Genomic DNA, 21,402 nt, shown 5'->3' on the forward strand with positions numbered 1-21,402 from the left:
AGGTATCCTGTGCAATTTAATGGTTAAGTACAAAATGTATCCAACTCCTTTAATTTGTCAGTTGTTCAGTCATCTGACCCTTGAAATTATCAAAGATAGCTAGTGACCCTTAAAATTATCAAAGATAGCTAGTGCTGGATAGTCATCATCTAGCTGCATGTCTTGACGAACATGATCTACAAAAGAGACAATTACTTCTCTTATGTGTTGCAACATGCCTCCTCGATTAGGGCTGTTTGTAATAAGCTAGTCTGCAGGGAACTCAAATGGTGGGTGACACCTGGCAGTGGTACCTCCATAGACTACAACATCTCACCCATGAAGCTTCCACACATGACTGTTGTAATCTGTCCCTTGTCTTTGAAGTCTGCAATATCAATACACTTTTTGCCCCAAGTCCATAAAGCACTGGCAACCAGGCTTGGTTCCAGTTAAATATCAACTCACTTGGGATATCATTCATTCCTACTGCTTCTACCAACTCAGAAATAAATGACAATCTCTAGGTATTCTGGAGCCACCCCCACTCTTTCTTGCCCCCCTTCCCTTCCTGAAATACATTCTCTTTTATAGAGACTTGGCCCATGATACTGATAAGGTTGCCAGTCCACAATTTTAGCCAACCTACTAGCTTCCATTGCCTGAACTATGTGCTTGGCTGCAACAGTCACTTCTGTGTTTAAAGGGAATCCAACTTCTCTCACTTTCAAATATATATATTCTTGAACTGCTAGGACAAGGGTTTTACCCAGCAAAATAGGTGTTCTTTTCTTTCAGTTATCCTCTCCTATTTTTCACTTCCTCTTTTGCTCAGAAACTTATGTATGTAGTCATTCTTTATCCCTCTCATTAATTCTCTTGGCAGAAAATTTTCTAGCTGCTTCAGTTGCCATGTGAATTTTCCCATCTGTGCTTGTGGTTTGTTATTGTACACATAAAACAGAAGCACAAGCAAAATTTCAAGAAGATATTTTTGCTTGCACTTCTGAAAATTGTAAGTTCGACTTTACAATTAACTGTGGTGATTGCACATCAAGGAATAGACGCCAAAAGTTCACCGTAAGGGTTCAGTTACAGATCCTTCTTTCATCATATGTAATTGAGAATGGGCTGTCTTCAATTGACACAAGGCAGCTCACATGATTTTAATTTAGTCGCATGATGAACATTTATAACATCGTGAAAATTTACACAATTTTTTTCTTTGGTGTTTGTGATGAATTGCTAAATTAAATTCCTCGCAACTAAATCTCACTAATATGGTAATGATTTTAGCCTATGTATTACCCATTAAAAATGTGTAAAGATCAAAGATTTTGCTATAGTGTTGCAGTAATTTATGTGTGTTACATAAAATGTAGTACTTCAATATTTGTGACTAGATATTGAAAGCACCAATATTAAATGTACACCAGAGATTCATTATGTTTCAGTGCATTCCCAGCACCTGTAGCTGTTTATACTTTTCTGCCAAGCAAGACAGAAAATCTGATGAGTGCAGTACTCAGCAGTGGTGTCATGAGTGCTCACAAAGGGGTGGAGGTGCATGGTGAGAATCAGCACAGAAGACATATTGGCTATTTGTAACTGGCAATCCACCAGTGCACCATGGATTCTCATCAAATCAGGTCCTTACCAAGGCCAGAAATTGCCATTTGAGTTTGCCACATCAAACAGAAAAGATAGCTCTTAAATTAAAACTAATTTGACTAATGTCTATGCATAAAACCAATAAAAGTACTGTATGGTAGTGTAGCTATCCACTGGTGGTGTTAGTTTGATTTTGCCTGATGTGTGATTTGGATCAGCTTTGTAAAATCTGGTCACATTTACTGTCTTTAAAATATTCATGGTAAAGATTTGGAAATGGATTTGTGCTGGAAAAGATTTGTGTCAACCTAAAAGGCTTTAAATCCAAGAGATTCAAAAATAGATGACACAGTTTAGCCTGACTTATATGTTGCCTAGCTTTGTTACTTTTTATGTATTATCTATTTATTAGTAGTTCAAAAAAAGCAAAGCATATAATACCACACATTGCAATATAGAGCACATTCACTAAAGAAATTACAAATGAGGCGCTTAAAATGCATGTGGTACGCTATAATACAAAAATATCACATTTTCATTCTTTCCACCAGACCTGGTACAGCAGCAACCAATTCATGGTTATGAGGTAATCACTAATGGATGGGTAATAGCATACTAGAAGTACAACCTCGTAGCTGGTCTACTTTCTGATATCGCAATAGAATGCGCCATCTGTTCACCTTGACACATGTTACGATATGACAGGTACTGTGGTGAATATTTCAAAGAGCAGACCAGTTACTCCATTGTGCTTCTAGTATGTCTTTATCCATTAATAGACCATTGCCCATACTGCCACGAATTGGTTTTCTCTCTACCTCTGGTGCCAACAAACTATGGGGCAAAATGGAACAATTCTTCCACGCGTCTTCTCACCATCACAAATGTACTGAATAGGGATGGGCAATTATTCAATAATCGTGATAATCGTGATTATTTTATTGGCAATAATCGACATCGTGTACTTTTCATTGACTAGTGATAATCGAAATCAGCAATTATCGCGTAATAATCGTGGAAATCAGAGATATATTTGCAAATTTTCAATGTAATTTAACCATTCAATTAACAATTCATGATGTGTTTAATGCTTTTCATCACAAGAATTAAGTTGACAATAATTGTGATAATCATGATATTTGTTCATGACAATGATCATATAGCAAATTACCAATATCGCCCATCACTAGTACTGAACAGCCACTTAATTGCAGTTTGGTAGTCACCTATCAATGGAGAATAAAGTATTACAAGGATATGAGCGAAAATAGTATGGTTTCTGAAAAAAAATGACCATGGAGCCTACCAAGTCGCTGCACAAGATGAAGCGTTCCACTGCTACATCAGGGAGTAGACCAGCTACAAGTTCATGTTTCTATATAGTATGTTGTTACCCATTCATAGGTGGTTACCACATAGTCACGAAATAGCTGCTCCTGTACAAGGTCTGTTAGAAAGAACAATAACGCAATTATTTTCTATTGCACCATTGGGGCTTTATCCACATGTCTCAAATAAATGCCGCACATGTCTAAATAAATGCTGCATCTGTGACATCACATGAATACGCCCTATAGTAAATTTGCAATTTGTCTAATGTACATCTTATTGAGCTAACATTTTTACTGAATTAGATTTGTTACTTGATAATAAACATATCTAACAACTTTAAACAGGCTGTAGGACCAGGTGTCCTATAGCACTTGTGCTGTAAAACAAATAAATCAAAAATACAATTTATATCATTTCTGGTTTCCTTTGGTGCATCAAATGCCCCTGAAATATTTGATAAACACATAAAAGAGGCATTGTTATGTCTAAAGGATGATAAATTTTGTTTATGGTACCGTCTTTCTCTAAAGTGCTACCATCTTAATGCCCAATAAATTAAGAGAAATGTGAATCTGTAGAGAACTGTTCAGTAGTAAACCTGTTTGTGGTTTGAAGTCCTAGTCGAATAGAAGCAATTAATAATCTGAAAAAAGTTTTCCCCCACTCCAACTAGTCCAGCTAGGATTATTATGACTGTACTGCTGACTCTGACCTTACTGATAACCAGTGTTGGGCAAGTTACTTTTTAAAAGTAACTAGTTACATATTACATATTACTTGCAGCTGAACTATTTAGTTACAGTTACATATTACCCATAATATAAAGTAACTGTAATAATATTACATATTATATTACTTTGTGTCCATAGCCTTAAGCTGTCACGTGTGAAACTTACACCTTATCACGTGACACGATTGCGTTTGTTGGACAATGTGCAAGTCTTGATATAAGTAAGTAGCTGGTGAATAAGCCTCATTTAGTAGGCTTCATTACTTCGTTGTGGCTAGGCGTTACTCAGTGGGTTACTAACGAGATTAGTAACTTCGTTACTTTCAGTAATAATATTACGTAATATTAGATTCGTTACAGTAACTATATTACTTAGGTAACGCGTTACATTTGTAAGTAAAGTAACTTGAATTATATTACCTGTTTTTATAGCGTATTTCGTTATATTACTTTGTTACCACAAAAGTAATAATATTACGTAACGCGTTACATAAGTAGCGCGTTACTCCCAACACTGCTGATAACATACATCAACTACTACATACATATACACATAACTATTTCAGCATGTACAATAAGTTATAGTTAAAGCATCGCTATGTGTGTGTACATAAAATGCAGCATGAGGGGGCATGCTGAGAGGCTAATACAGCACGAGGCAAAGCCAAGTGCTGCATTTGCATCAAGAAACCCCCGAATGCTGTATTCTTTGTACACACAAGTATACTAGGCAGTGCTTTAAGTATTTTATTGTACTTCCTGGTTGTCTTGCTCTAAGTGATTCTCTTGAGCACCCAAATTGCTTCAGTTTTCAGTGATCGACTATCAGTAAGTAATCTATTCGTAGTGGTAGAACGAACTGGTAGGATTAGTTTGGCTAGTTTGCAATCAATCCAGTAACTATGGAAAATATGGATGATTAACATTTTAAAGATAGTATGCCACAGGGAAGTGTGCATTGACACCTTGGGCTGACAAAAAAAAACAAGTAGAACACAAAGGAGCATAATAGTAAAATCATAATGCGAGCATTTTATGTACTGTGTATGCCAAAAGGCACCTGTCGGGTTGAAACAATAGTTAATGGTACAAAACTCAAGCCCGTAGCCTTAGCCATTAGTGGTCTAAAGGCATCAGTCAGTCAGTCAGTCAATCAGTCAGTCAGTCAATCAGTCAGTCAGTCAATCAGTCAGTCAGTCAATCAGTCAATCACTCAATCAGTCAGCAGAAATTCCTAATATACAGTACTATCATACAACATTTATGTAACTTGTAAAACTTTTAATTTTTCTTTACACTTGTTTATTAACATCATTAATGAGCTTCTAAAATACCACATCTAGGAAATGAAAGATGAAGTTGTAATTGTATGACACGCACCCATCTACTACTTACTAATAAGCAATGTAGCCGTTTGCATGGATTTCATTGCATGTTACACACAGACTCTCCGAACAACAAGCAAAGCTAGCCTAAAACCAATATTCTTACTTCAATGGCATGGTACAAAAGCTTTAATTATTATTGATGATTTTCAACACAAACCATTGGTATGCAACCGTGAAACAACACCTCAGTGTCACTGTCAGTGAAAAGAAATGGGACACAAAGGAAATGATATGTGCATTGGATGTACGTAGTGTGCCAAAAGGCACTTTTGGGCACTTGTTGGGCTGAGCTGCAGCTGACATCTAGCAGTAAAAAAATCAAGCCTGTAGCGTTAGCCATTATTGAGTGATGTCTTGGCTGAAGGTTAGTAGTAAAAAAATTCCTTATTTTATAGGAAGTGTTTCAAGTTTACTGAAGGCACTTTTGTGCTTGCGTGTATCTAACCAATACTGTTAAGACATGTTTCTGGTCAATGGGAAGATTGAAACCTTCATGATACTAGAGGATTATTTTATTTTCATATACAACTGTAACCACAACGTGCTTATAACACATCTGCACATAATTATAGTTTTTTTTTTATCTTGAGCTTTTGTCCCTATAGCTTACCCTTCTGTAGTTAAATAAAGGAAATAAGTAACACAAAATGACATCACCATTAATTTTTAACAACCAATGAAGTTATGAAGCTATTCACATAAAACCAGTGTGCACAGTAAAGATTGCGTACATCCACCCTGGCAAAATGCCATCCAAAATACACCTATAACTAGCTACTGCATTGTTATTATATTAGAGTAGGTAGCTCATCTTCATTGGATATCTACAGACCAGCAATAGGGATAAAACTGATATGATAATTAAAACTATGCATGCATATCCAGACCACTCTTACACTCTGAGTATAAAAGGCTTGCACAGTGACGCATTTCAGTAAGTAACTGCAGCTGCATGTTGGCCATGTTTGGGGACAATGCGGTAAAGCATCTTCTCACTATTTTGTAATGGCTTGTATAGTCAGTTTGTGCCCTCGTATTTTGTTAATAATGTTTGTTACATGAGCCAGCTGTCCAAACATTTAGTAGGTCTTATAAACATCAGAATTGTTATCAAAAAAACGCGGTGATACAGACAAGAATAAGTCCACATACATTTAGTATAAATGATTCAGGCGCGTAAACAAGTTTACAATATAAAACATGTTCCAATACAAAACCATTGATAGTGAACACATGTTCACCTCTTTGATATCATTGTATTTCAAACACAAACTGACTATGGTAAAGCGCATTTATCTTTGTTGAATAAATAGCACACATCTCGTTGGAAACCGCAAAGAGGCAAGGCTGCTAGAGATCCTTCACTCTAACAATCAATGAAGTTTCAAAATTTGTATGCAAATTTCCACATTTCTAAATACATTTCTAGTTCTGTCAAAGCAGCAAGCAAAGTGGTCTTACTGGATAGGGGAAAAGGGTTGAATGGTTTGCTAGTAGAAAGGCCTCTTCCAGTTTTGAACAGTTTCCCTCTCCTTTACTATACTTGAGACAGTACCATGTGTTCACAAGTCATGTGGTTTCAAACCTAGCCAGGCTGTGACAAACCTTCTGGCTCACAAACTGAGCTCAATCACCTATAGAAGGATTCAGTACCTAGCTAGTTTATTAGTGGTCAAATGGCTTCTTTGTAACTACAAACTGCTTGTCTGATTTCAAAAGCACAAACTAGAGTTTGTGGTAGCCTGCAACTAGCCTCTGTGGCCTGCGACAACACTTGAGATTGATAAACAGTTTGCTGCATGTTTGTATTTTACTAAGTTTAGCAAATCTTGGAAACAAACCTGGCAGCAAAGGTACATCTTCATTTATTACAATACGGCACATTAGAGATGTTTAGATGAAGTGTGGTATACATAGCCATCATTTTTAGTCTCTTTGTGTTGAGCATTGCCGGCATTTGCCTGCAGTGTTATCATCAGTGCCTGCAATGCTGAAAGAACCAAACCTCTCCTAACTCTTGCAGTGGTTCTGGCACAATTGTTGTAATACCAGTGAGTTATGTTTCCATATTATTTTATATGCCCCCAATAAAGATCCCAGCAATAATTGCACACAACAATACAAGTGGTTGCAGCTATATCGAAACAAGCCATCAAACAGTCATTTGAAATTTACAAATTTTTGAAATAAATTTATAAATTTCCAGTCACCAGTGACAATATTCTACAAGTGAAGGACAAAGTTAGAGCTTATTAGCCACCAACTCAATTCACTAAGTCAATGTTGAAGAACCAGCATTTAGTGACCAAATGTTACGGCCTTTGTGCTGCGAAATGTGCACAATAAAAATTTGACCCAAAACATGACAACCGTTACTAGCCTGTGTCATCACAAGTGTAAGCATTATCTATGGTGCAAGTCTTTGCTATTTATTGTACAAGCAGTTTTTACGCCACTCATTGTTAATTTTATGTTTCAGATTAGAAAGTTAGTCTAAACCAAAGTGGGCAGGCAGCTCATTATTGATTATTCATTACAATCTTACATGCACCTGACTGTTTTATTATTAAATCAGTCAGTGTGCCTCATAATCAACTATTGCTAAAACTTGGTATATCTGACAATGTATGGCTTCAGTTTAAATTCTACCTCCTACACTATCAACAGTGCGTAAAGATATATAATCAATTTTCTGATTTCCTACCAGTCTTATCAGGGATTCCCCAGGGCAGCATTTTGGGCCTTCTGTTGTTTCTCGTTTACATTAACAATCTACCAGACCATGTATTGACTTCAATATTACTACTATTTGCAGGCAACACAAAGTGCTTCAAGACTATAACTGATATAAATGACAGTCTAGATCTACAAAAGGATGGAGATAAATCAGATAATCTAGATGGATGGAATATCAACTCTGATCTACTGTTCAATCTTTCTAAAATTTTATTCATGTCCTTTAAAACCCATCTGCAAACATCCTACTCTACAGGCAACAATGTTACATCCAAAGTTTCTACTCATAGAGATCTGGGTATCATTATTTCATCAGATTTAGACTGGGAACCCCACCACCAACACATACTATCAAAGGCTTATCAAAAGTTAGGCTTATTACAATGTCCTTTTTCAACAAACATAACTAGATACATCTATATATATCACTCAATTAATGTTTTACTTTACACTATGAAAACCATACCTATTAAGAGATATCAGACAACTAGAACAGCTTCAGCTTCAGTGTCATGCAACGAAGTACATATTGAATGACTATACCAGCAACTATAAATCTCAATCAAAATTTTGCCTTCAATGTACGTTTTGGACATCTGTGACATAATGCTTTTATCAAAAGCCTAAAATAAAAGCCCCTACCAATACATTAAATATCATTGACTACGTTAAATTCACTTCAGGAAACACACAGCTATAAACTGCAATACGTAAGTATAGCTGAGCGATAGTGGCAATCAATCGATTATCGTGATAGCTATTAACAATCATGATCTTGATAGTACACTATCATGCTATCATGATTACTTATCCATATCTGTGCTTAGTCAAAAACCTGGATAACAAAAGCAAACATGATAGTGTTGAAGTTCAGAAAATTGTAAAATACAAGTAGCTTGAATGTGGACAACAAAGATAGCCACAGATAACAACTGTAATACTGACACATAACAATTTTTAGTGGAGTGTTAGAAAAGCAGATATGTGGTGTGTATGTAATTGGAGTATTCATGTGTTGTTTACATGAAGCTGAGTGTCTTTAATAACTGCTAGTAACTATTGTGATACTATCACTATCGTAATATAAAACTAACTATCAATCGTGATTATGATAGTTGTACTATCGCTCAGTTCTACACGTAAGAAATACCAATATTTGCAGTAGCAACTTCTATTTCAGCAGACTCCCTCATATATGGAATGTTTTACCGATAATAAATTACACAATCTTAACACACCTACTATCAAACTTACAAACTTTCCTTGGAATCGTTTAGAACAGAATTTTGACCCTGACAACACGTGCACTTTTTCTTTTGTCTGTCCCTGTAGTAACTGTAATAAGTCCCCCAAACCTCGACTTTGATTACCTGTAACCCTTGCTTTAATGAGTTTTATATAATATGAGTAACTGTAACTAATCTTATATAACTACTTATTCCAGGCCACTGGCACTGGATGCCAGTAGACCTTCAGCATACACTAGATTTTAATGACTACTAGTGATTATACTGTACATATCTTGTTGTATGTATGCTGTAAAGCAATTAATTAATTACTTAATTAATTAAGTTAACTGAATGCTTTATTAGAGTATCTCAATCTAAAATTAATCATTAAATTACCTTAACTAATGATGCTAAAAATACTGGCTATCATTTTACAGCATAGCAAATGTCACTAGTTTGCACCTCAGAAACAGTGGTAAAAATGTAAGTAATAGTTCTTAAAAGGCTTTAGCAATAACAGACAGCTTGATTTGGCTTTAACAATGCATGGAAATCTGGATGAGAAGCAAGTAATCAAGTTTGCCTGGCCTAATGACCAAATTTAGGTGGTGAAACATAGCAATGCAGGCAGGGGATCTGAATGTACAAATGCAATGGATTCCTTAAAAATTTAGGGGCATATGAATAGTGATATTCGCGGAAATAAAATTGTGAAAAAGAGAAATTCGCGAAAATTACATTTCTTGAAATACGGGAACAGAGATACACTGACACTGTATTCAAGGCATTGGTACATCTCACACACACTACTCGACCCTAGATACTATAAGTGATATTCATACTATCACAAATAACTTAGCTATGACGATTATTATTAACCTGACCCGGCATACCTTCAGTTTTAGTTCTCAGCCCCAGTGAATGTCCTATCTAGTTTGAACTTCTTTTGTTTGTTCTTTCACCTTCCCACTGTTCTCGTAAATACTGACCGAATCAATCTGGGTCAACTAAACGATCAAAGCACATAGTTTCGTGCCCACACCTATTTCCTCGAGGGCGGCGCCACTCGATTAAAGCCTATAATCTCTAATTGATAAGCGCCACCACCAAGGAAATAACTATAATTATGCCATAATAAATATGGTTTGGGCTCGAGACTACGCTACAAGTGCCGAGTCGCAATTAGTTAGCCCGTAGCCGGTATCTAGCTAGGCCTACTGCCAACTTTCTTTTTTATAATTAATTCTGTAATCTTGCATGGCTGCAAAGCGAGAAGTCAGTACTCCCTACAATTTGGTGTAAACTGTAAAGCAATAATAAATAAACTCATACTTATTACCCAGCTTTAATTCAAAGAATTATTCAATTCATAACCCACAGTTTGATGTGAAGATTTTCTTTTATTTATTGACTATTATTTACAAGTTACAAAGAGTATAGCCATTGCATTAAAACATCAGATATTCGGTTGTGTAGCATCTAATCTTTGCATCACTCATGGCCCTGGAGAGATAGTCAATTGCACCTTTTGGTCCATTTTCAATTCAAGATCAATTGCACCTTTTGGCCCATTTTCAATTTTCAATTCAAACCTTTATAGTTGTAACAATAACTATTGTTCTTATCACGTACATCCTTGCCACAAGTGTAAACTTTGGTTGCTCTCCCTGCAATAATTCTGGGTGACTTTTCTGTTCACATCAGGAGTGTGGGTGGTTCATTCCAACAGTGTTTCTTGGCACTTAGCAGTGCTTGAGCTAGGTACTGCAATTAAGTGCTTAAACTTGGATTATAATATAAAAGCATTGGCCATGTTGGACAATGACATGATGACCTTTATCAGGCATTATCCGCTGGTTGTTCCCATCCCATTTTCCTAGAATTCTACTTACCCACATGTATAGACCAAAACATTTACAGAGCTGTAGCTATATTCATGGGGTAGAAAATACATGCTGTCTGCATGGTGTTCTGACCTCACAATCAACTTGACAAAGACTAAAGAACTTAATTATAGTTCTGACATAGTTTGCTGCTGATGCTTAACCTTTCAACTACCAGAAGTATAAGAAATACATTCACTAGTTTATCATGCAGTTCATATTGTGAAAGTAATTGTTCATATTATCCATATGGCATATAACTAATTAGTACACAGAGCCTACCTACATGTACATGTGTTTGCAGCGGGGTGTATACTTATACATTGTGTCTGTATGTTGTTTGCAGGTCATAATAAAGATTGTTGGCAGACTCCAAGGAAGCTCCTAGCTTTGCAGCATCTTCACCAGCAATCTCCCTATCCTCATCAGACCAGCCCAACAAGTAGCTATGATTACTAGCCAGTAGCTGTGTGATTTGCTGAAATTGGGGTCTTGATTTTGGTTCGGGGTCCCTGTGTAGAAAACAAAAAACAGCAACATGCAGCATCTAAATCATGCATGCATGCATTGATAGAGCTGCATAGAGAAAGAATAAAAAAGCTTTTGCTGTAAAACCATAAAACTGTCGATCACACGTGAATGTAGCATGTAAGATACATGACTTTAACATTTCAATCCAGTATGGCGAGGGAAAGCCAAAGCTATGAGTTTGAAATTTTCAGCATGGATGCAGCTAACCACAGTCACTTTTCCTGATATAGCGGAGCAACTTTTTTTCACCATGGTGTCTGTAACACAAGACCATGTGTGGTGGCAGAAGTGTGGGGTGAGCAAATGATATATTGACAGAAAAAGGCTGGGCAGGTAATATGGAGTCTCCAGCCTTAATATATAGAACTCTTAAGATCACCAATGCCACTCAAAGTGAAAGAAATACATGTAGAAAAATTGGCAACTGTCCAAGGGTGTCCATGTCTCTGTAACCAGCTGGCCAGTGACATTCCAAGGTGCCAGTGGCTGGCACACATCTCTAGAAATCCACTCATAAAGCAGCCTGAGCAAATAAATGGCACAGCTGTGGTGTAAATGTGTAGTGTATTGGAGCAGTCATCCAATAATGGTAAAAGAATCAACTTCAATGGTGTGTTGCAAAGATCAACAATCTTCAAAAATTTGGTCACATACAAACAAACACATACCAACACCTAATCATCACTCGGTATATAGCTCTGGGACAACCAGGAGGTGGTGGGAGCCTGTATCCAGCATCAACTTTCTGCAGTGCCTACAGCATTAATTTAATGTTATTTGTGAAAAAATGAATAGCACATTCTTACTTCAAGATTCTCCAACCATTCAAATGGTTTACATCCCAAACCCCATATTTCATACAGGACACATCCATAACTCCACACATCACTCTGGACTGAATATTTCCTATAATTTAATGCCTGAATTGTAAAAACAAGTAAACATGCTTTTAGATCACATGAACTACTACCTCAGGAGCTGTCCATTTTACTGGTATCTTCCCTCCTGATGTGATGTAGTAGTTTTCATCAAGTAAATTACGAGACATTCCAAAATCAGCAATCTTTAATGTGGAGATTTTGTGTGTATTCTTTTAGCAACACAATTTAGCTAGCTTACTGTATACCTTGCATGAAAAAGTTTGAGAAACAAGAATATTTCTTGCTGCCAAGTCTCTGTGAATAAACTGTTTACCATTAAGGTAAGCCATTCCTGCTGCAATCTCCTTGCAAAACTTCAGCAGGAGTAATGGTATCTTTACATGAGCAGTGGCCTCACTCCTACATACATTAAGACATAGCATGTGATAAAATTTTGAAGTGTGTGTTTACTAACGATTGTTTCAGTTGCAGTAATACACTTCTTAGATCTCCATTGGGCACATACTCCAGTACAATCATGACAGGTTCATCTGTCACTACACCATGAAGCTTGACCACATTCTCATGATCAAACTGGCACATTATGGCAGCCTCCTGGAGGAATCGTACTCTATCCTTAGTACTAACATTTGCATTTAATGTCTTCACAGCAACTTCTACTTTCTTTTGTTTGGTAAGCTTCCAAATGGCACGAGAAACTGCTCCAAATTCTCCAGTGCCTAGTTCTTCACAGATTCTATATTTTAAAGACAAAATATCTTTGTGCAGCACCTTAGTTTGCTGGTGCTATCATTTACTATATGCACAGTGGTGGACAAGTTACTTAGTCATTGTAAATATTACATATTACATTTTACTTCTGTAGCAATGTAATTCTAAATTACTCCAAATGAAATAATAAGTTCCTTTTGCTATAACCAACTATAGCCAGTTACAGCAAATAAAGCCCCATACTTCCAAACATCCAATCCAACTTCATGAGATCGGCAACCCACAAGGCAGTATTTTCTTTTTGACTGTAGCTGGGCAACTTTCTTTACCTTTAGCTCAGCTCTACAGTTTATTATATAGCCACACCTATAAATGGTTGGACCTAGCTATGATTATAGCCATGATTATAGTTATTGGATGTAACATGCTACTGGGGTTATGTATACAATATTACTGTACGTAGGTACCTATCTTTGTTACACAATAATACTAGTTTTCTAATTAACAGCTTTTTCAAAAGTAACATTACCATACTATGAATAGTACATTATATTACTGAGAAGCCTAAAACTTAATAGCTATTACATAATGCGTTACTTTAGTACTGCATTATTCCCAACACTGCATATGCACACATGATATACATGAGGAAAATTAAATTCAATTGGGGATCATAGGAAGATATACTAGTCGATGTTTAATCCACACCCCACGACTAAATTAGAGATTAAATGTCCACTACAGGTGTAGGCAACCTCCCTTGTTTCACTACATTTTATTTCAATGATTCCTGATCAAACATAAAATTCCTTATACCTGTTTGTTTATTTTTTGTAATATTATTATGACTGGTGAACCCACGCATATTGCAGCAGAATGGAAAGAATAGTGCCAGGCTTATTGTTTTTGTCTGTACACACACCCCAACTATCAGTTACTGAAATAGTGAAGTAGCCTTTATGCTTCATCTTCAGCTACGTATGTTCAGCCCATTATACAGCATTACAAACAAAGAAACACTAGGAGAAGGACCTTTAGTCACAACAGATGATTTCCGTCAAACGTAGGGAAGCCATCATGCAGCGCTACCATGAATCGACACGTTGTGCTATCAGCAAAGATAAATGGGACACAAAGGAGGACACAGGTAAATCCATGAAGCATGCATTGTACGTACTGCAGTATGCCAAAATGCACCAGTCAGGCTGAAGTGACATTGAATGGTAAAAATATCAAGCCTGTAACCTTAGCCGTGATCAAGTTATGCTTATCTGAGGCATCAGTCAGTCAGGCAGTCAGTCAGTAGAAAATTCTATTAAATAAACAAATTTAAAATTTCGTAGCAGCTTTTTGGAAGCGTTTCTGGTAATACTACTGAATGCACATTGGTTATACCTAACCGATATTGCCAAAAAACCATGAAGGTGTTATGAGGCTGGTTTTAGGATGATACTTTTGGCCAAAAAGCCCAAACCTCCATGATCCCTAATATACAGTACTATCATACTGTATGTTGAAGTAATTACCACAAGTTTACAAACTATTTTAAAATACTGTAAGACACAACTGATGAGTGACTATCACTAGATAAAATTTTATATATACAGAAACCCAAGCTGAAAATGTAATTTGCTCAAATTTAGTATATGACAACTAAACGTGAAGAAGTTCACTGCAAAAGTTGATTTGGTAGAACACATCTACATAATATTATGCTTAAATTTTGCTACTGTCCTTCCTGTTAATAATACACTGATGTGGCACACCAGCTTCCTTTAAAACATGACACAACACCATGTATCTTGATGAGAAGCAAAGTAGAAATTTCAATAAGCACAAATGCATGAGTATACTAACTTAATTTCTTTGTGAAACAGTTTGCGGAATCTTTTCCCCTCAAACTCCTCATATATCTTCTTTTCATCATCAGAAGGTTGACAGTACACTGGACCACAATCCACCTTTTTACATGGTGTATCATAAATCTGTTGTTCCATCTCCATGGACTTGCTTAGTTCATCAGGCGCTATCTTGTACACTTCTATTGATGATGTAGATGCATCACATCTGTTTAGGAGTTCATACGTTCCATCAGTATCTGTATCTGATAATGCTGTGTTTAACATTGATTCCAGATGTGCTACTATTACTTCTTTGTTTTCATAGTCCAACTGCATAAGTATTGACAATAAAAAATGTGTACAAGTTATCACCAGACAATATAGTAGCTCTATATGATCTACAACAAAGGAAAAAATGGCACCTTTAAAACATTGCCATTAAATACACTATGAAAGGCATCTTCACAGATGGGTCATAACATCAAGTCTAAGGAAAACCCCCATCAATATTAATATTACCAAAACCTAACTATTACTCTACCTGCCAGCCACAATGCCTGCCTGCCTGACCACAGTAATATAGCTGAAGCCTAAACAATTTATTGTACATATAAGCTCCATTTACGTGACATTAGCAAACTGACATGTTACATGTGTTCCAAACAATATCCAATTTTGTGACTTGCTTATATGTATCTTTTATCTCCAATTCTGGCCATTGTGTTGTTTTCTTTATGTAAGAAGCCTTACTGAGGTTGATAACAACACCTTCATACATGCACATAATAGATATCACAAAATTTATTGAAGTGCTTAAGATAGCTGCACTGTTTTTGATATAATTATCTGTTTTACTAGAGTCATAATCTATCGTGTGGAATATCTCTATCAGAGGATCAGTTCAAGATCAACCTTTAATAAAGCAACCACCCTAATGCAACAGTCATGTACAATATTCTAATAGAACAGTCACATACGTGTATCATACATAGCTAAAAGTAGCTACGTATTTAGAAATTATAAAAATAAAGTAGGAATGCTTGCAATAAAAGGTCAAACAAGAAACATGATTGAGCAATCAAGTACATCTTTCACAAACTGTTTACAAATGAATGATACTTCATTTTGAACAGAACCTTAGATTAATACACAACAGTAATGGTAATATAGCTATACAATGGCGGATCCAGGATGGGGCATTTGGGGCAAATGCCCCCCCCCCCTCTCCACCTTGTGGAGGAGCCAGCCATGCTTCTGATTAAAACAGCTAGTAAATTTTAAGTCAGGCCAACCGAGATCAGTTTAAAACTTATGAAAATATGCACATTTTACTAGCATTTATTACAAATTCACCTGAGACCAAAGCGAACCAAAGTCAAACTAACTGTAAAATAGTCACCCAGCACCTTCGTGCGTACTAAGCTCCTCTAAAAATAATTATCGTGTTGCTGTTATTTAAGACATTCAGAGCCTTTTAAACAGTTTTAAGACTCCACAACCATCTGAAAAGGCCAAAATGGCAAATACCAACAGTGAGACACCACTAAGAGGTGATTATTTGCTGCTTTAAAAAAGCAGCACTGAACTATAGAGAATATGGTTCTCCCCATGCATGCAACCACCTACAACTTACCCTATTTGTGCCCCTCCCCTAGCCAGCTCCTGGATCCGCCCCTGCTATACATATGTAATTATACTGAGTGCATCAATGACTTCTCCATTCAAGATCATTGAGTGGAAAACATTTAAGGATCAGTTCCACATATTTATTAATCACTGTTCTAAATGTATTAAGGACCTGCAAGAAAGCTTGTGAAGCAGGGAGTCAGATACTTAGAATGATATAAGTGTGGAACATAAAAGTGGGACTCAATAAATGACTTAAAACTAAATAATATTTCTAGAGATACGTATAGTTCCTGGGGGAGAAACAGGTAAAATAAATGCCTTTTCCACTGGCGATTGTTTTACATTGAAAGACAGTAAGTGTAATAGTTTCACATCAATTGAAATGGTGTCAATCAACCTGATCATGTAGCCAAAAAAAAAAAAAACTGAATAAGCCACTAACTGTTCCTTATAAGGCTGTGACTACTATATGAGTTATGTACACAGTGATTGGTTGGCTGGTGTACATGTTAGACAGGCAACCACTTAATGCAGACCCCAAAATGCATACATTTAATATCTGCATGGGGCCTTCTGATAATGGCTGGTATACAAAGGTGACTACTTAGTTCAGATTACCGTTAACTCGGGTTCCACTATTAATAAAAGCCAAAAATATGGGCTTAAACAGATTCCTCCTAAAACAAAGGTTCGATGAAGCCCTTGTAACTTCTCTACATTAAACCCATTATTTGCCTCTAACTATACAACTAGTGATAAAAATAATCTGTATGATTTGTTTAAACAATATATTCCACATTTACTGTTCCATGAATTCCTTCAAGTGTTACTGTACCTTAGTTGACTCTGATGTCACCGCAGGTGCTTGATACATTACATTGTCAAATGAAGCAGTACTACCAGGAATGCCTGAAGGTTTTGAATTTGAAACATTAGCATCTATAAAATGAAACATTCACACAATCATTCGTATGTCAATAATTCACATGTAGGTCTTAATATATTCGTATACACTACAATCAAGAAATTTGACATTGAAAACATCCATCTTAATATGCTTTCATTGTTTGTATTATGGTCTGGTGTTCTTGACAAGAAAAAAAAACACTGTATCAGAAGCAAAAAATCTCAAAGGAAAACTGAATTCTCGCGCATGAACATAAAGAGAGAGTCACTACATGTTTGCACCTTCTAGCTAACTAAGGACATTAACAGTTGGATCAAAGACCAAGCTATGTAACAACAAAGATGTCAACATAGAGTCCATGCTGGCATTACAAAGCTCCTTAGATGTCCACTGTACTGAAATGCAATAAAATAAAGGCCACACCCTGATGACCTGTCAATTGATTGATCATTGTTTTAAAATCTTAAATTTCAGCAATATACAGCCAAAGATGACAGCTAATTGATGGTGAAGTTTTCCTATTTATGATTCATAAAAATAAGGGTTCATAAATGAGAACCTGCTATGCATGGACCCTTGATTGCTACGTACCACTTTTCACTGTTCATGTTTTCATCAACTTCCACCAAATTGATAACAAGTAGTAGGTGAACATTCCAATGGCTTTGTACTAAGTTTTCAGGTTTTAAATATAATTACTGAATGTTCCAGTGATGGATCTAGATGGGTTTTGATAGAAACCCCCTTTTAAAATTAACTCCCCTGAGTGCAATCTAAATACATAAACATTGTTGTACTGACAATTTGCCATAGCAAACAACTATATACCACTGTATTTCAGTAGCCTGCATGCAGTTGCACTTAACTAATACCATTTATAGCTATTAAACGCTCAGCAACACTACACTTTTCATCTCCCACTACATTAAAAACGATCGAGATACTCTAATAGAGCAGTCAAGTAACTACTCTAATAGAGCAACTACAGCTTATTCACCATCTTTGCCCTATAGTTAGCTACAGTTTAAAGCATTGCATTTATTGTAATTACTAACTAAAAGCCACTCTCAGAGCTCCTAAAATCTCAAAATTTTCTGGAGAAACGTCATCAGGTGCCTTGTACCAACTTTCAGAAATCCCCTTTTAAAAATCCTAAATCCGCTACTGTGTTCCTACCAAAATGTTTCCAGTAACTAATAACATAAGTATGTTTCAAATTATAGCATTTCTTGATAAATGAATCTGGCATACAAAGGACTTACACAATGCTACCACACATTGTAGCAGATTGCCTTGTGTTAAAAGAAAACAAGGGATCATGTGAGCACAAACTGAGTAGAGTTTGTGTATTTGTTTCATATCACATTAATTAATATTGTACAAATAGCACTGCTCATACACAAGGTGACTTTGTATACACACCTTCCAGAAATATGTGAGGATCATAGCTTAGGTTTTTTCAACGTGGCAATAGGTACATACATGTTTATGTGTATAAATTTACAGAATATTAAACTGAAAAAAAAAACATAACTTCTTATGCATGCATACATATTTAACACAGTTAGTGGAAAATCACTTTAATAGTATACATTGTGATGGTATACTGTACTATATTTATACATTTTTAAAGTGAGTACTATCACAACATGTATTACTATTAAATGAGTGTAAGTACCATGAATTGATTCATTGCTGTCAGCCAATTTTCCCTTGCTACTCTGCGATCTTCTTATCCACACAATCACCACCACCAACACTACAATAATGACTAGAGCCATTGCAACTCCTCCTATTATTCCACCAATAACAGCTCCAGATGATCCTCCTGATGATTTACCAGTTGATTCACCACTAGCACTAGGGCTAGGTATTACTGACACTAGTAACAGCCATAACATTAAGCACAACATAGCAATTGTAGAATAGTAGGGTTTAAGGAATCCCTGTCAAACAATATTGACCAGACTAGCATTAGTATTATTCTACATAAATCGAATAACTGTAGGATGGAGGCTGCCAGTCATGGATTTTTCTCCTTCGTGAAACTTTTCAAACATGCTTCTTTAAAAAGGCTGTATAAGACCAGGTATTCTACAGACCTTCAGCTTAATAAATGAAATAATGCCCATTTGACTCCACATGGGATAATAAGTCAACTCTCTAAAATTCCTATGGATACAGAACACAAGGAGAAATATCCTGACCACCTACTGTACTCCTGTAAGAGTATAAATCGGATGGCTGCAAGGATCAAGTTCCAGTCAAGGATTTATTCAACTCTTCAAACACACTTGATATAACATCTTTAACAGGATGTAGTACCAGATGTCCTAGACCTTGTGCAGTAAAGCCATAAAATAAATAAATACAGTACACTGTAATGTGTTAGCAGCTACCAAATAATACTGACTGTTGTCTTCAGACAACCATGAACAATATGTGGGAGCCCATTTATTCTTATTGTAAGCGTTGTGTATTGCGCAGAACATAGCTAAATGTAATGGCCCCTTTACTTCTCAGTAAAGACGCAAATCAATTTCATCGTGCCATTCTCTCTTTTGATGAAGTATGTGCGGATTCAGTAGTCATAATTATGATATAAAGAAGTAAATAAACAAGTAGAAGAAAAAATAGGAATTTTAAGTTGGATTAAGGATTAAAGAAAAAAGAAGAGAAACAAGGGAATAGCTAAAAAGTAGTAAAACAAGAGAGGTCGTCTATACCTGCATATATACAATAGATTTGTAATTCCATGGTTATAGATTGTAGTATAGGGATTTTAATGGACATTTCCACAGGTACAGACAACCTCTCTTGTTTCACTACTATTCCCTCGTTTCACTACATTTTTCCTAATCCAACTTAAAATTCCTTCTACTTGTAATATTTAAAAATTACAAAATACAAGAATAGAGATCACTGAAAAAACAAAAGTTCAACATGTCAACTTGTAAAGTTTCCAACAAATTCATTGTTCAAATAACCATACAACTAAAGAACAAAGATTTTAATTGTTTCAATGCCTGTGTAAGCAATCAGCTCAGTGTCAAATTGACTCTTAGCTCAAAGTGGAAATCTGTGGTACCATGGCTGGTACCCTCAAAAGTCAACTCTTATATTGTAGCAGCGTGTGTATCTGTTTTGTTTTATGGCAGCTCTCATGCTATTTAGTGGAGAGTGGAATGAGTGATGCAACATGACGAATGAATCAATGATCAGACTCCTGGAACTGATTTAAAGCCATGGATGGTGCTTACTCAAGCTAAAGCTGAGTGTTAAAAATGGGTAATTTCATGCTGGTTCCTTCATCTGACTTTAAAGCTTACTCTTGTATAGTTCATCCCTGGTGGATAAGTTACTGAAGGGCTTCCCTTGGGTTATCTTGTTGATGAGCTGTGTGTGCTCACGGATAAAGGTTACTTAGAGCTAGGAAGAATCAAGAGAATGGATTGCATTAAACTGATATCTAGAGCAACTGAGATCCATGCTCTAAGACTGTACCTGAGTTACAGCCCACCCTAAAACTTGAGTTGGAATACCTGCTCTTGACCATCAGAAGATATCAGAGCAGCCAGTGCAGCCAATCCAGCTGCATAACTACACAACATGACATCACAACAAAGTTAGAAGTATTGAGGAAGAAGCTACAACCTAAAAAAAGTGGAACACAAAGTTACTGAAACAGAGAAGAGCTATAGGTAAAGTGCCAACAGCACACACAGAGCAAACCTCAACAAATAATGTGTCACAAATGTAACCAACCTGGACACTATGCTCATGGTTGTGCTCATGCTAGATACTCACATGCAAACAAATTTTAGCACAAGAGCTCAATCCTCCTGAGATAGGTTTAAAACGCATTCATTAGCTCTGAGATCTGACACACTATTAATAGCAATTGTGAATACATTAATTTGGTGTGGCATCATCATTGTCACATACCTGATCCACAGGTGGGAACACTTAATTTTCAGGGTATAATTGTCATTCAGGGTATAATTGTCATGAAAC

General features: G+C 36.2%; 2 protein-coding genes across 6 annotated transcripts in view; both read right to left on the reverse strand.

Moving 5' to 3' along the window:
- LOC136248494 (complement receptor type 2-like) overlaps nt 1–10,075 on the reverse strand; it is a gene marked incomplete at its 3' end in the record, with an annotated part of 43,380 nt that extends 33,305 nt beyond the window's left edge. The window contains exon 1 of the mRNA XM_066040271.1: nt 9,899–10,075. The remainder of the gene's footprint in view (nt 1–9,898) is intronic.
- A 1,031-nt stretch (nt 10,076–11,106) lies between these two features.
- The window catches only part of LOC136250891 (uncharacterized), a 113,232-nt gene continuing 102,936 nt past the window's right edge, over nt 11,107–21,402 (reverse strand). For 4 of the 5 annotated variants that reach the window (XM_066043231.1, XM_066043229.1, XM_066043227.1 and 1 more), the window contains 9 exons: nt 19,067–19,270; nt 17,317–17,420; nt 14,869–15,182; nt 12,755–13,036; nt 12,546–12,699; nt 12,390–12,482; nt 12,226–12,339; nt 12,088–12,173; nt 11,107–11,400 (listed from right to left, as the gene is read on the reverse strand). In XM_066043231.1, coding sequence (XP_065899303.1) covers nt 11,205–11,400; nt 12,088–12,173; nt 12,226–12,339; nt 12,390–12,482; nt 12,546–12,699; nt 12,755–13,036; nt 14,869–15,182; nt 17,317–17,420; nt 19,067–19,270 — 1,547 coding nt within the window. In that variant the 3' untranslated portion in view covers nt 11,107–11,204. The remainder of the gene's footprint in view (nt 11,401–12,087; nt 12,174–12,225; nt 12,340–12,389; nt 12,483–12,545; nt 12,700–12,754; nt 13,037–14,868; nt 15,183–17,316; nt 17,421–19,066; nt 19,271–21,402) is intronic. The other variant, XM_066043230.1, reaches the window with a different exon arrangement.

This window comes from Dysidea avara, chromosome 3 (genome assembly GCF_963678975.1).
Source record: "Dysidea avara chromosome 3, odDysAvar1.4, whole genome shotgun sequence".
In the NCBI taxonomy this organism is placed as follows: Eukaryota; Metazoa; Porifera; class Demospongiae; order Dictyoceratida; family Dysideidae; genus Dysidea; species Dysidea avara.